Source organism: Harmonia axyridis, chromosome 1 (genome assembly GCF_914767665.1).
Source record: "Harmonia axyridis chromosome 1, icHarAxyr1.1, whole genome shotgun sequence".
Taxonomy (NCBI): Eukaryota; Metazoa; Arthropoda; class Insecta; order Coleoptera; family Coccinellidae; genus Harmonia; species Harmonia axyridis.
Genome location: NC_059501.1, coordinates 38,076,079 through 38,092,584, shown reverse-complemented (window position 1 = coordinate 38,092,584; position 16,506 = coordinate 38,076,079). Strand labels below are relative to the sequence as shown.

At 35.5% G+C, this 16,506-nt stretch overlaps 2 protein-coding genes across 11 annotated transcripts in view; one reads left to right on the top strand and one right to left on the bottom strand.

The window, feature by feature from the left end:
- The window catches only part of LOC123671402 (dystrobrevin beta), a 64,983-nt gene that overhangs the window by 30,793 nt on the left and 17,684 nt on the right, over window positions 1-16,506 (top strand). Inside the window, exon 17 of one of the 10 annotated variants that reach the window (XR_006746093.1) lies at window positions 16,124-16,253. The exons of 8 other annotated variants lie outside the window; for them this stretch is intronic. Coding sequence is in view for 1 of the 2 variants with exons in the window: in XM_045605246.1 (XP_045461202.1) it covers window positions 1,101-1,156 (56 nt within the window). In the remaining variant the exon portion in view is untranslated. Of the gene's footprint in view, window positions 1-1,100; window positions 1,235-16,123; window positions 16,254-16,506 lie in introns of those variants that run through there. One more of the 10 variants, XM_045605246.1, reaches the window with a different exon arrangement.
- Window positions 9,226-11,294, bottom strand: LOC123671404. The gene is made up of 2 exons (XM_045605248.1): window positions 10,595-11,294; window positions 9,226-10,538 (listed from the first exon to the last, which is right to left on the bottom strand). The coding sequence occupies exons 1-2, from the start codon at window positions 10,994-10,996 to the stop codon at window positions 9,813-9,815; spliced, it is 1,128 nt and encodes a 375-aa protein (XP_045461204.1). The 5' UTR covers window positions 10,997-11,294; the 3' UTR covers window positions 9,226-9,812.

Sequence of the window (16,506 nt, the reverse complement as noted above, 5' to 3'; positions counted from 1 at the left end):
CGGCCCAGCTCCACGACATGAATTGTATGATATCATGCCGGCCGGATAGTTTTTCGTGTTTTTCATGTTTTTCGAATAAGCGGCCAAAGATGAAATTTAGTCCATGTTATGAAGGATTGAAGAAGCCATAAATATTGAAATTTTCGTTCACATTGGTTAACCCTATGGCCCCAGCTCCACGACATGAATTGTATGATATCATGCCGGCCGGACAGTTTTTCGTGTTTTTCATGTTTTTCGAATATGCGGCCAAGGATTAAATTTAGTCCATGGCATGAAGGATTGAAAAAGCCATAAATATTGTTTTTTTCGTTCACATTGGGTACCTCTAAAGGCCCAGCTCCACGACATGAATTGTATGATATCATGCCGGCCGGATAGTTTTTCGTGTTTTTCATGTTTTTCGAATAAGCGGCCAAAGATGAAATTTAGTCCATTATATGAACAAATTAAACTGAAAAAACGGGAAGCCTATAGCTATTGTAGTTTTCGAAATATCGCTCGATCAGCCAGAAAACGGACCAAGTGAATATGTAATCTGTATTTTGTTGCAAAAATGCTTCTATTAATCTATTAGGACGTTCTGGTTTCACCGACGACCTCTCGGATTGCTCTGAATCGTTTGTTTGTGTTTATTATATCCAGATGAAGGAGAATAAATAAATATTCGTCGGACTCTTTGAGGGCTGGATATTTCAGTGCCACAGATGAATACTTGCACACACTTGCCGAATATTATCGTATAATCCGTATAAATGTTCGGCATCAGTAAGTTGTAGAGAACATTTTTTCTCAGTTTTTTCTCGTACCTCGTAAAGTAATTGAGCCTATTCAGATTCGAACGCGCATACGAATAAAATCAGTTATCAGGTTTTGTCTATCACCTCAGGTTTAAAAGTTGTAGTGCTAACAAATCGAAATTTGCGCACCCTGTACAACAATAGTATATGCAATATTAAAAATCAGCAGTCTTAAACAAAGATTCTTATTGGATGAATTGAAATTGAATACCTTCATATCAAAATTGTAAGTTATTAGTTGATTCAAATGAGATTTTACATTTAAGTAATATTGCTATATTATGTCAATACTATTTTCAGGTTACCTTCAAGTAATTCCTGACTCGGTTCTTCTATTCGTTCGTGAGACATATTGATAAACCATGGAACTAATGAATTCCGAAAGAACTGTAGTTGACAAGAGAGCATTGGCAGAATATTTCACCAGTTTGAAATTGTCCTTCAAGGATGCAGTAGCCTTGAATATCAATAGTGAGACAATCATTAATGCAGCGATACAATTCTATGGAGAAAATGATTATTACTATAGGAAAAATATCCTTAGAATTTTAAAACGTAATTCAAATAATATAAAAGTTCATTTCAACATCATTGCTTCAAGTAGAGATTGTACCGGATTGAATGAATCCATTATCATTAATACAGACGATCGCTCAAAAGAAATCGGTAAAGAAAGAACATCAACAGGAAGCACGAAAGTCACAGACGACGAAAATGATTTTCCGGTTACTGTCAAACACATATTCGATGAATCATATAAAAGATATAATCATTCACGGGTATTACCATGGTAGTACCAACAACCAAAAAACAACCCTGAAAAAAGAGTGTAACAAATTCGAAGGAGACTCATAATTAAAAAAGAAAGTCATTTGTGATATATCAGAGGGAGAGTTTCTTATGACTCTTCAAGAGTGGGCAGACATATACGACGAAAACAATAATATCCTCAAAGAGGGAATTTATGTCTTTGTTTTGAAATCGAAAATATTTCAGTTTGTGAATAATACCTGTACCATAAACGTTAAAAAATACTGGTTCACGAAAAATCGCAAATTTTTGACAATATATGCTTACTGTGGTCATTTGAATTGCAAAATATTCGCAATGAAATGTGATTTAAGCAGTCTTAACGACAAAGGCCTCTTGTTCAAAGTAAATAGCTCTTCTCATAATTTCAACCACAGCATACAACTAACCAGGCAAGTAAGAGGTATTGAACGAGACTTGATCGGCCAAAAATATAAAAATGAGAAACCTATATCTTTGTTTATTGACGCAACTTTGTTAGGAAAAAATAATTTACAAAAAATAAAATCTCGACAGGTTTTCAAAAATATTAGGTCGGAAACACTAAAACGTCTCGATAGAGATGAAGATGATCTCATTGATCTACATTTGATGAGAAGAAAGAATTCAAATTATATTCAACAAACTGGTGAACCTACATTAGCATACATTCATAGCAAAGAGCAGATGGATATGTTGAAATTGAGTTTGAAAGAAAGCAAAAATAAAAAATCAGTTTTTTTGGATGCCACCGGAACTGTGGTACGACAGCCTAATTGCAATCAGGACGAAAAACGTATTTTGCTATATTCTTTGGTCATTCAATTAAATTCAACTAAAAATGTATGTCCAGTGTCAGATTTCATTTCTTCGAGACATGATATCACTGCCATCTTGGGGTGGTTAAATAATTTCAAGACTTATTGGCGCAGTCAAAGTAATATTTGGCCAAATTTTGATAGGGTGGTGACTGACTTCAGTATGGCTGAAATAAATGCCACTTGTCTTTCTTTCAATGAAATGCCATTAATTTAATATATTAGTAATACTTATGACAGTATTGTTGATAATAATCATTCAAACAGTATGACCCATATAGCTGAAGAAAGGTCGTGTAATGCACCAATCGAGAGTTATTTCGGCATTTTGAAAAACAACATCCTGAATAATCATCTCAGAATGAAATGCTCAAGTTTCATTAGAAAACAAAGAACATATGTATTGGGAATTTATAAAATGTGCAAATATGATATAGACAAAAACAAATGTGCTTCGAAAAAAAATAGAAAGAAGGTGGTGTGTGAAGAACAGTGGGCAAAAAGGGTAAAGAGAACTCATACATTTTTCAAGAAGAGGTTCTTAAATAAGTATTGCACAACCAATAATAATACATCTGAAATTGTCTACAAGCAATTTTCTCTTCTGAATAATTATAGATGACTATAAATATTATGAAAAAGTGAGAAAAACATCATACGTTGTAGCCAAATACGATTTCATGGAATGTCGAGCAGATCATTTGAAATATCTCTTCAACGACTCATTCGAAAGGTTGAACACACCAGAAATGAATGGTGATGAGGTAAATTCTTGGTTGGACGGTAATCTGATTGGGTTCTGCTTGGAAATTTTCAAAAAAGATTCTATTTATCCTGAATTCACAGTAGTAGGTGATGAATTCAGTGCGGAGATTTTCTCGCGGAAACGACATATTTCACCGGTGTTTCCAAACTTGAAATATGATTCTAAAATTGTAATGCCTTTCAATCAGAATAATAACCATTGGGTTTTGGTTTACATAGACCTACGAAAAAGTGAATTTCTTTATTTAGATCCATCAGGTTCCAATAAAGGTGGCAATTTTATGAAAAAAATGAACAAATTTCTAGTACGATATAATAAAAAATTCCACACAAACCTTAACACCAACCTTTTTGAAGCAACCAAAAATGATCTTCCCCTTGAACGAGATTCCTTCAATTGTGGGGTGTTTGTTATTTATTATGCATCTTGCATTATGCATCGGATCGCACCGGACATGAATTTCGATCCAATTTAATATCGAACATATATAAAAAAAATGATGATCACCAGATCCAGTAATATGAAGAAATCCTGCTTATATTGTGGTAGCTCTGAAAAATCGAATGATACTTTGCTGATATGTGAAATGTGTATGAGATTCATTCATCTAAAATGTATTCAGCATAAGAATAGAACATTCGATATACCACCCCAAGGAGAATACTTCATTTGCGAAGTTTGTAAATAATATTCCTGAAGGTATACAGAAACGATGATATTTTGAATATTTCACAATAATTTAATCAGGCTTATATTATTGATCACTGACGAAAATAATACTGCCCTAGTTGCATGTGTTTGGAAATTATGTATAACAATCAGAAATAGGACAGCATTAAATTCATCACTGATGGATAATACAAGCATGATTAATTAATTGTGAAATAAGCAAAATGATAATGTTTCTGTACTGAGGAACTGGTCTATTCCTAAATCCGGAATTACTTTATTATGCAGGTGTATAATTGTTGAAAATTTTGTCAGTCATAAAATGTCATTTTATGTGTCACCAATAGTTCTTTTCTTGTGATGTCTGCTTATAGATCGTTATTATTGCGTTATTATATTACGTGCATTTTCATAGTTTTTTGTTGATTAATGTAGGAAAAGTTACCTCGAAATAATGTGATAATATTTTTTTTTTTTGATAAAACGTCCTTGTTGATTTCGTTACGTTTAAGTTAAGTTTAAGAAACTGAACTGATAGCTCTGTGATTATTGAATTATTTGAAAGTTCATTAATTGATACATGTAAAATCTCCTGTTACCCTTGCGTTTTTGAATGGATTATTCGAAAAACATGAAAAACACGAAAAACTATCCGGCCGGCACAATATCATACTATTCAGGTCGTGGAGCTGGGCCCTTAGGGGTAACCAAAGTGAATGAAAATTTCAATATTTATGGCTTTTTCAATCCTTCACAACATGGACTATATTTCATCTTTGGCCGCTTATTCGAAAAACATGAAAAACTATCCAGCCGGCATGATATCATACAATTCATGTCGTGGAGCTGGGGCCTTAGGGAAAACCAATGTGGAAGAAAATTTCAATACTTATGGCTTTTTCAATCCTTCATAACATGGACTATATTTCATCTTTGGCCGCTTATTCGAAAAACATGAAAAACACGAAAAACTATCCGGCCGGCATAATATCATACAATTCATGTCGTGGAGCTGGGGCCATAGGGTTAACCAATGTGAACGAAAATTTCAATATTTATGGCTTTTTCAATCCTTCATAACATGGACTTAATTTCATCTTTGGCCGCTTATTCGAAAAACATGAAAAACTATCCGGCCGGCATGATATCATACAATTCATGTCGTGGAGCTGGGGCCATAGGGTTAACCAATGTGAACGAAAATTTCAATATTTATGGCTTTTTCAATCCTTCATAACATGAACTTAATTTCATCTTTGGCCGCTTATTCGAAAATCATGAAAAACTATCCGGCCGGCATGATATCATACAATTCATGTCGTGGAGCTGGGGCCATAGGGTTAACCAATGTGAACGAAAATTTCAATATTTATGGCTTTTTCAATCCTTCATAATATGGACTAAATTTCATCTTTGGCCGCTTATTCGAAAAACATGAAGAACACGAAAAACTATCCGGCCGGCACGATAACATACTATTCAGGTCGTAGAGCTGGGGTCTTAGGGGTAACCAATGTGAACGAAAATTTCAATATTTATGGCTTTTTCAATCCTTCATAACATGGACTTAATTTCATCTTTGGCCGCTTATTCGAAAAACATGAAGAACACGAAAAACTATCCGGCCGGCACGATAACATACTATTCAGGTCGTAGAGCTGGGGTCTTAGGGGTAACCAATGTGAACGAAAATTTCAATATTTATGGCTTTTTCAATCCTTCATAATATGGACTAAATTTCATCTTTGGCCGCTTATTCGAAAAACATGAAGAACACGAAAAACTATCCGGCCGGCACGATAACATACTATTCAGGTCGTAGAGCTGGGGTCTTAGGGGTAACCAATGTGAACGAAAATTTCAATATTTATGGCTTTTTCAATCCTTCATAACATGGACTTAATTTCATCTTTGGCCGCTTATTCGAAAAACATGAAAAACTATCCGGCCGGCATGATATCATACAATTCATGTCGTGGAGCTGGGGCCTTAGGGAAAACCAATGTGGAAGAAAATTTCAATACTTATGGCTTTTTCAATCCTTCATAACATGGACTATATTTCATCTTTGGCCGCTTATTCGAAAAACATGAAAAACTATCCGGCCGGCATGATATCATACAATTCATGTCGTGGAGCTGGGGCCTTAGGGAAAACCAATGTGGAAGAAAATTTCAATACTTATGGCTTTTTCAATCCTTCATAACATGGACTATATTTCATCTTTGGCCGCTTATTCGAAAAACATGAAAAACACGAAAAACTATCCGGCCGGCATGATATCATACAATTCATGTCGTGGAGCTGGGGCCATAGGGTTAACCAATGTGAACGAAAATTTCAATATTTATGGCTTTTTCAATCCTTCATAACATGGACTTAATTTCATCTTTGGCCGCTTATTCGAAAAACATGAAAAACTATCCGGCCGGCATGATATCATACAATTCATGTCGTGGAGCTGGGGCCATAGGGTTAACCAATGTGAACGAAAATTTCAATATTTATGGCTTTTTCAATCCTTCATAATATGGACTAAATTTCATCTTTGGCCGCTTATTCGAAAAACATGAAGAACACGAAAAACTATCCGGCCGGCACGATAACATACTATTCAGGTCGTAGAGCTGGGGTTTTAGGGGTAACCAATGTGAACGAAAATTTCAATATTTATGGCTTTTTCAATCCTTCATAACATGGACTTAATTTCATCTTTGGCCGCTTATTCGAAAAACATGAAAAACTATCCGGCCGGCATGATATCATACAATTCATGTCGTGGAGCTGGGGCCTTAGGGAAAACCAATGTGGAAGAAAATTTCAATACTTATGGCTTTTTCAATCCTTCATAACATGGACTATATTTCATCTTTGGCCGCTTATTCGAAAAACATGAAAAACTATCCGGCCGGCATGATATCATACAATTCATGTCGTGGAGCTGGGGCCTTAGGGAAAACCAATGTGGAAGAAAATTTCAATACTTATGGCTTTTTCAATCCTTCATAACATGGACTATATTTCATCTTTGGCCGCTTATTCGAAAAACATGAAAAACTATCCGGCCGGCATGATATCATACAATTCATGTCGTGGAGCTGGGGCCATAGGGTTAACCAATGTGAACGAAAATTTCAATATTTATGGCTTTTTCAATCCTTCATAACATGGACTTAATTTCATCTTTGGCCGCTTATTCGAAAAACATGAAAAACTATCCGGCCGGCATGATATCATACAATTCATGTCGTGGAGCTGGGGCCATAGGGTTAACCAATGTGAACGAAAATTTCAATATTTATGGCTTTTTCAATCCTTCATAACATGGACTTAATTTCATCTTTGGCCGCTTATTCGAAAAACATGAAAAACTATCCGGCCGGCATGATATCATACAATTCATGTCGTGGAGCTGGGGCCATAGGGTTAACCAATGTGAACGAAAATTTCAATATTTATGGCTTTTTCAATCCTTCATAACATGGACTTAATTTCATCTTTGGCCGCTTATTCGAAAAACATGAAAAACTATCCGGCCGGCATGATATCATACAATTCATGTCGTGGAGCTGGGGCCATAGGGTTAACCAATGTGAACGAAAATTTCAATATTTATGGCTTTTTCAATCCTTCATAATATGGACTAAATTTCATCTTTGGCCGCTTATTCGAAAAACATGAAGAACACGAAAAACTATCCGGCCGGCACGATAACATACTATTCAGGTCGTAGAGCTGGGGTCTTAGGGGTAACCAATGTGAACGAAAATTTCAATATTTATGGCTTTTTCAATCCTTCATAACATGGACTTAATTTCATCTTTGGCCGCTTATTCGAAAAACATGAAAAACTATCCGGCCGGCATGATATCATACAATTCATGTCGTGGAGCTGGGGCCTTAGGGAAAATCAATGTGGAAGAAAATTTCAATACTAATGGCTTTTTCAATCCTTCATAACATGGACTATATTTCATCTTTGGCCGCTTATTCGAAAAACATGAAGAACACGAAAAACTATCCGGCCGGCATGATATCATACAATTCATGTCGTGGAGCTGGGGCCATAGACTAAATTTCATCTTTGGCCGCTTATTCGAAAAACATGAAAAACACGAAAAACTATCCGGCCGGCATGATATCATACAATTCATGTAGTGGAGCTGGGCCTTTAGAGTTACCCAATGTGAACGAAAAAAACAATATTTATGGCTTTTTCAATCCTTCATACCATGGACTAAAATTCATCTTTGGCCGCTCATTCGGAAAATATAAAAATCACGAATATCTCTTCGGCCGGCATGAAATTCTTCAATTCCATCCTGAAATTGATCCCTAGATGTAGCTTATGTAAACTAAAAATTACTACTCGCTAGATCTCTCATTTCTCTATAAGATGAACCTAAATTTATTACATTCACGCATCTAGAAATTCAATTCAAATATCGAAAATGACGAAAGTGTGTTTGACCGTGGTGGAATGAATGGTGAGCTGGCCGGCCGGGAGCTAACCTTACCGGCGTAAAAAAGTATCTTTTATCATGAATGTAAGTGAGTCAGCATTCAGTTTTTCTGCATGAACAAAACCTAGGAAAGCTTCTTTTATTTCAGAATTTTTCAGATATTCAAAAATGATTCGTTTTCAGACAAATCCTCAGTTTCGTCCGCCAAAACTGCATAAAATCCGGCTTAATTGAGTTTATCCCTTATATTTCTCATTACCCCATTTCCCAGTATTTTCAATAATTCATTCTGTATACTTGAGTGAAGATATTCTGCATTTAGACCAGTTACATTCAGTTTTTTCTTGAATAAAGGATTATGTTTCGAAAAGGAATCGAAACACTTAAAAAAATTTCCTTTATTCAGGCTTTCTTCTGATTCATCGTGTTCTCTTTGAGCAATTTCCAGTTTGAAGGTCAATAAATGAATTTCTGCCCAAGTTTTGATATAGTGCCTGATTTCATTGATGAATTCCAAATGTTGCTTTTCCAACATTTCGTGTAGATAAGTTCTTGAATAACAACATAACCTCCCTCATAACCACCAGCAACATTGTCTTTGTGTTGGCGGTGCCCTGATCACAAATTATGACCACGATATCCAACCCAATGTTTTGACATTCTTTATTAGTACCTATATACAGAGAGGGCCATTGAAAACGAAACAGCGGCTCTGTGAGTCTACAGAACCGAGTTATATAAAAACGCTCGGACACGTCAACAACATTTTCGAGGGGGACATCGTTCGCGATGAAATTCACCCGAAATATATTCCATCCCTCGGAGCTGTGACCGCCACCCCTAAATTTTTAAATGGCACCATATGGCAAGTGATACCTCATTTGAAAGGTAGTTTCCTTCTTAATATCAAACAACAAAAATAAATAAATTCTATCGATTCGTTTTCGAGATAGAGGAACTTGAAGTTGGGAAATAACTTTTTATTCACTCAATAAAAATAAGATCTAACATTGCAACTGTTTAAAGATAATTATCATTGTCAAGGAATGAAATGATCTAACTGTTTACCAACAAATAGCATGCAAGTCCGTTTCAAATTTTTATTTCATCCTCGATTACTTGATCGAAAAAATGTTAAGGTTTCGTGAGAATCGATAAAAAGACGTTTTCTCGAATTCGACTCAAATGCACGTACAACAAAAACATGTATAAGGTAATTTTTTTCGCCAAATCGCAAGTGTGGACGTCAGTGTCAAACAGATCGTTGATTGAACGACATTGGAGTGAATTACTTGATTAAAGCTGCTGAATTCTTTCCTCAATAATGGTGTATACGATCGCGGAAAGAGTTGAAATAATAACAATTTTTTTTTAAGAATGATGAGTGCGGTAACCGTACAGCTAATTTGTTCAATGAAATCCCTCCGGGATTAAATATTGACGAAACTCCCGGAACGATTGAATCACAAACAAACGAATTTAAGGGATATTTTATTGAAAAATATAATTAATTAGAATGGTAATTAACGTTAATATTCAAATTAATATTGTGACAGTTCGTCATATTGACCAGTCTTTCCTGGGTTAATGCACCAGGTAACTGACGAGTGACAGATAGGTTCTTTTCATATTGAACTGGTGTTTGTTTCGAAGATCCTGCGGAAACAGGAAGCGAGAATGAGGACTGTGACATAACTATAGTGGACGAATCGGCGACTTGACCAAATATTTTATCTGAAATTTTTTGTTTATTTTTAATAGACGATTCAATATATCCCTCGGCCACGTTGGAGGATTTCCATCCTCCATGTCTCTTCAGCACGTCTATTGTTGCTCCCGAATCAGCTAACAAAGACGCAGATGTGCGTCTAAAACAATGTCCCGTATAAGACGTCGCATTTTCTAATTTCAAGAAAGCTGCTATTTGCCGTGGAAATGTACCAAACATGTTTTTTCCTACTACTCGCGTAGTAAATTCTTTGTTGATGTATTGAACAAAAAATTTTGAATGAGGTATCCCTGTCTTTCGCAATGCCACATATTTTCGAAATATCGCCACAAAACTGATGGCACTGTTTTCTGAATTTTTGATCACAAAATTTCGGTCAATTTTATTTTTGGTGTTTCTAATCGCAATTAGGAAGGAATCGCCCAAATCTCTCACATCGTCGATTTCTAAATCAACCAACTCTTTTCCACGACAAGCTCCCGCAACGCCCAAAATAAGTGCAACCTACAAAAAAATTGATTTCTTAAAATTTCTGAATATAAACAAATTTCCAAATTTACCTTAAGCATTAAATATTTATCATCCGGAGCCTCCCGTAAGAACTGATCTACCTGCTCAGACGTGAGAATTCTTGACTTCTTTGGCTTAAATCCCTCATTTCTTCTCTTCAAAAAAGCTAATAATTTTGGAAATTTACTTATATCAATATCTTCTCTAATGTTAATAACCGATTTCAGCATTGAGTAATGTGCCCAGAGAGTTGAGGCACAAACCGCTTTTGATTTATCATTGAAGTAGACTAACAGCGCATTTTCAGTAGGTTGTCTCACATTTTTTAAGCGGCACCACTTTTTAAAAGCATCGTACTGCTGCTCGTATAGTTTTCTAGATTTCGGTGGTAACAATTCTTCACCTACTTCGGCTGCTCTTTTATCAATATCAGATACACCTTCTTCACTCATGATACCAATAATTATCAATAACAATGTTTCTTTACAATGACACTAGTAATGACAATGTTTCTAAATTATAATTGTCACAACGCAATGTTACTATGGTAACTTATTTTAAAGACAGTTTATTAAATGAGTTGAAGAGAGAAAAAACTGATTGAAATTATTGAAATAATTAATAAAATCATACCGGAAGTACGAAAAGTATCGTATATACCTTGCGACTGAAGTACATTTAATCCTTCAGGTAAATTATGGCCCTCCCTGCGGTCGGGCCATAAACTTTACCTTCAGGATTAAATGTACTACTTCAGTCCCGCGGTATATAATATACTATTATTCCATCTAAATTGACAACTGCCATTCCTACTAATCATATAACCACAGACTACTTGTTAGTCTGTGATATAACAATATCACACTTTCCGAAATATAACGGGGGGAACGTTCTCCCCCCCAAATGGCCCAGGCACCTCTTAAATTTTGCCGGACCTCCTAGAATATGACAAACTAAGGATCGAATAATTACAATATCATCAAAAATTTCACCTTCAATACATTTTGTGAAAACCCATATCAATGAACGGCAAAAAAAATGACGTCTCAAAATGGCGGAAGTGTCTGGGATCCGCATTTTCAGTTTTTTGAGTATCTAAAGAAAGTGGGGCCTGGATCCGCGCCTGCGACGGACTCAGGAAGTAATGAGGGTAATTTGAAGGCGTCCAAAACATCTGAAGAAAACTTTATCTTCAAATCTGCACATACATTATCTAAAAGTGGTACATATGAAGATATCCTGAAATAGTCTATTAATTTGGTCGTTTGGTTTAACGGCCACAAGTTTTAAGTTTCCTAATTTCAATATTCAGAATATTTGCCATTTCCTTAACATCCGTGAATATATTTTCAAAATGTGATTTAGCATCTGATCTTCTCTTCTCTAAATCAATTATCAAATGATTCACTACTTGAGCAGCTTTTTCCAAATCAAGGAATTCTTTTTGTAGAAGAGTACTTACGGGTAGAGTACCTACGCGCCAAAACATCACTCAGACAAAATAAGCATACAAGAAACTCTGAGTCACACAAAGCCCCTGATAGTATGGCTGCTTTACCTGCGGAAGTTTTATCATTCCACTCACTTATTTCATCTAGGGATTTCAGAACCCCATCATGCCTCTCAACCCATCTTGTTTCACTAGCCGTTTGAGTTTTCCTCTAATATGAGCATATAACACTGTAGTTCGTTCAGGGAACGAAAAGAACGATGTCACTTCCTTGATTAAACAAATACTTTTTTCAATGCTGATTATTTTAGTAAATTTTGAAATACTCAAATTGAGTTTATGATTATAACATGGTGTCATTATTGCATTTTTGGCAGTATTTTGTATTTCTCTCACAACACCCATGTAGTCCTACACACCTTTCCGAAGGAAGTTGTACGGACTGTAGCTCGCCTAAAACAATTTGGCCTAGGGATTTTCCTATCAACGATAACTTGTTTCCTCTGATTTTTACTGTCTGGTCTGAGCTTAAATTGTTTTGAAGCCCACCTCCATCGGCCGAGTCAGAGTCATCACTCTTATTTTCGCCAAAATTTATTTCTTTCTTTTTTTTTCTTTGCAGATTGCAAGTTGCCGAAGGCATCAATGAAGGTCAGAAAATCTTCTCTTAATTCAAATTTGTTACTGGTGTCTAGTACATTCACATACCTAAGAACCAAGGTGACTTGTTCCTTACCTGAAATATCAGACGTTTCATTGAAAAATCGTGATTTTGCAACGTGATTGATATAATTGATTCAGTTATTTCTAATCTGCAGCAGTCTATAATATTATTTCGCGAGGTGGCTCTGCTAGATGAGTTTTTCAAGTGACTCTCCATATCCGTGTCACCTGCATCGTCCCTAGAGCGAAGCAATGCTCTAAAGTTTCCTTCATTCTGTAAAGATGTTTGGCCAACTTCAATCTTACCACCATCCCGATGTCCTCTGAGGGGAATATTTTGTCTACCAACCATTATTATAGTCTTGACAATAGGCAACAACTTTTTTCTGTTTTCTTGTGACAAATTGAGTCTGTTGACAATGTTGCTCACGTCGTGCTCAGGGTTGTGATAGGTTTTTAAGAAATCTTTACCAGTCAATACTGCATCTTTATGGTATTGGAGACTGCTGTGCTTTTCTAGAGCACCATGGGTCCCTGTAAGCTTTTTGAAGTTAGTAAGAGGAACCGTGAATGAAGTCTTTAGAGTAACGTTTTTGCAGAATCCTCCTTCGTTGCGGTTGGTAAACCATGGAGAGTATTTACAAAATAGCCCCTTCTTCGATGAGGACAAAACCAACCAACCATATTTTTAAAAATGGAGTGGTCTGAAAAAATTTTTCTTTATTTGACCGGAGACGGTTCTTGTTGAGTGAAGAAACTCGTAGTTGTCAGAAGGAGTCCAAGGATTTTCTAGTAGAACACTTTTTGTGTAGTCGCTTATATCTTGGCCTATTTAATTGCCAATGTTTCTCGAAGGAACACCACCAGAATCTGCATATTTCAATTTCGAAATGGAAGGAAATTTAACTGCAAGACCACTAGCTTCAGCCAGGTCAGGATGGTTATCCTTATTGAACGGACTCAAACTTAAAGTTTCTTCTAGTTTTAAAGGCTATTCAACAACTGGAGGCGAATTTTCTTCCCTTCATTAAGTCGTACTTTCTCCACTGTGAAATATTCATCTTACAAATTAAGAAATAGAAAACAACTGCTCATTCTGGTCGTCTATAATCCTAGTATTCATATATGTAGGCTTGGTTAATCGATCGTCTAGAGGTATGATTCGATTACCTGGCCTTTCGTCTTTTTCTCCGTGACTTTGTTGGATTCGTAATAATTAAACTCTTTTGAATTATTTACATCTATTTACAAAGCCACAATTATACAGTACAAACTCAGTATTGAGAAGATCTAAATTACGTCTTAATTACAAGTTTCTCACTACGGTACTGAATTTCGTCTTTAACTCGTATGTTGATTACTCGAAACGTCTTGGATTATCACGTCTTCGTCGTACTTCAAGTTTTCGGTCGTCTCGTCTTTAACTTGTTCGCGATTCGTCTTAATCTAGTCCGCGAAACGTCTTTTCGTCTTACGTCTTAAGTTGACCGCTCGAACTTGACTCGTCTTCGACTTAAGTTAAACTGTCTCTCTGCCGATTGGAACTACCCTGTCTCGAATATTGACCTCCCTTCTTTTCGTCTTGGCCACACCCTTAAGGGAAAATACCATCCCCTAGTCCAATAAGAGCTTTGCCGTACCGCTCACAAAGATCTTCGCGGATTCCTGGAAATCGAATATTCTAGAAGGACTAGAACCTGATAAACAGATGTAACACATCTGGTACAACCGTCTTGTTCTCGAACTTTCCCAACCCCAGTAAGTCTCTTAAGATTTATAACCGACATGACACATCTTCGACACCCCGAAGAATAACACATCCTTTTTACATTATGTGCAATAACAATTCGTTCCCTGTAAATCAATTGAAACTGTCATGCCCTCGACACTAGTAGAAACTAATAGGTCTCCAAGCATCCGGTTGACCATCGCAATCATTTACAGAGAACAATAATTGGATCCTACATATATTTTCCCCTTTCCCTCTTCTTGGGGTTCATAATTCTGATTGATGAATTGAAAATAAAAACAATTGCAATTTAAGATCTGAAAACCCACCAAAGAAGCTACGCTTCACACAAGAATAGATGGTTTGTCAAAGAGATACCGACAAGATTTAAGCACAAAAAAAATCTTGGAAATCGGGGTAAGCACAGAATCACATGCCGACGCGCGACAGTAATATTTATGACTCAATTGTGGCACCTGTGAACGTGTTTATTGCGGCACGTTTGAACATACAAATTGGACCATATTCATATTATTTCTAACCTTATTGCATTTCCATTCCGTATCCGTACTTTCAACATCTTTGTTTCAGAAATTGCGTCAAAATTACATTTTTGTTGATCTTCTAATTATTTGAGCCTTTGTATGTCAAATTCTAGGAGGGCCGGCAAAATTTAAGAGGTGCCCGGCCCATTTAGGGGGGGGATGGGAGGTGGTACGTAAACCAAATTCTTCTATAACAGTCTTCAGATGTTTCATTTCTCTCACACATTGAGCAGCTGCAACGTACACAGCTTCTGTCGTCGATAGAGCCACAATTTTTGGTTTTCTGAGAATCGGGATATATGAGCTCTACCAAATATAAGTAGTGCTTTTTCTCGTTTTTACACATCCGGTGTAGCCTGAATCCGAATAGGCTTCAATATTGTAGTTTCTTTTAGATTTAGATGGAAAGAGTACCTCGTATTATACCTTTATTTAATTTTTGAAGAAGGGGAAGAAATCATTCAAAATTGGAACACTTCATTACGATAATTTTTTTTCTTTAATGACAGCATGATTTGAAGGATCTTGGGGATTTTTAATTCTTCATCAATGTTCAGTTCAAATGAAATAGAGTATTTCGTAGCTACTTAATAGTTTCCATGTTAATTACGTCCATTATGTTATGTAGGCATTATTTATTTCGTTGTAAAGAGATATTGAAATATTTTGTTAACCATGAAATTTATTATTGTACTTTGAAGATATATTTTGTTGTTGAATTTTTATTGAAGCAAATAATATATAAATCGAATTAAATATTACCTATCTGATAATTCTGATTTTTCAGTTAATTCATTATTTCTAGTCAAATTTGAAATGGCATTTTATTCCATATAACAGATCCTTCAGAATATTTTTCATGTTAGAGTTTTTCTATTTTTAACTTGAGAGGTTATTAATTGATGTAGATTTTTTTCAATAATACTATCGCTCTCAATATTGCACCCCACATTGAAATAAGAGTGTAAACTTCTGATATAAAAATGAATGTTTGTTGATTCGCATGTTTTCTCTTCTCAATATCTATGCTAAGTAAATTTCTATTAGTTTTCTTAGTGTAAAAGAAATGCATATTGCAGGTATGTATTAACAAATTCTAGATGGAATATGATATCTACTTTAGAAGGATTTACTAGGAGATATTGAATTGTGTCCCCTTTTTTTCAATTTATTTGAATGTTTTTTTTTATAGTTTTTACCTACGTTCAATTCTTTCTATCTGTGCTAAATATGGTAGTTGTATGAGGAATGCTGCCTGTTGGATGAATGTTATAATGCTGAAACCCATGAAAAATGGTATTACGGAGTCCATTTTTTCGCCGGTAAGTACCTCTTGATGGCTAAGTCATTCTTGACTAAAAGTGCAAAAATATATTACCGTATCAAATTTCATTTATTTCTGTGGACATAATGCAAAATATTTCTTTCTCTGAATTTAAATTACTCAATTAGACAGTATTTTTCTAAAAATATTCATTGTATTACATAACACGTCAAATAGAAAAAAAAACAAGTAGGTACGTTTAACAATTGAGTCAAATTTCTGTATTTGAGCCTCGATTTGAGCTATTATTT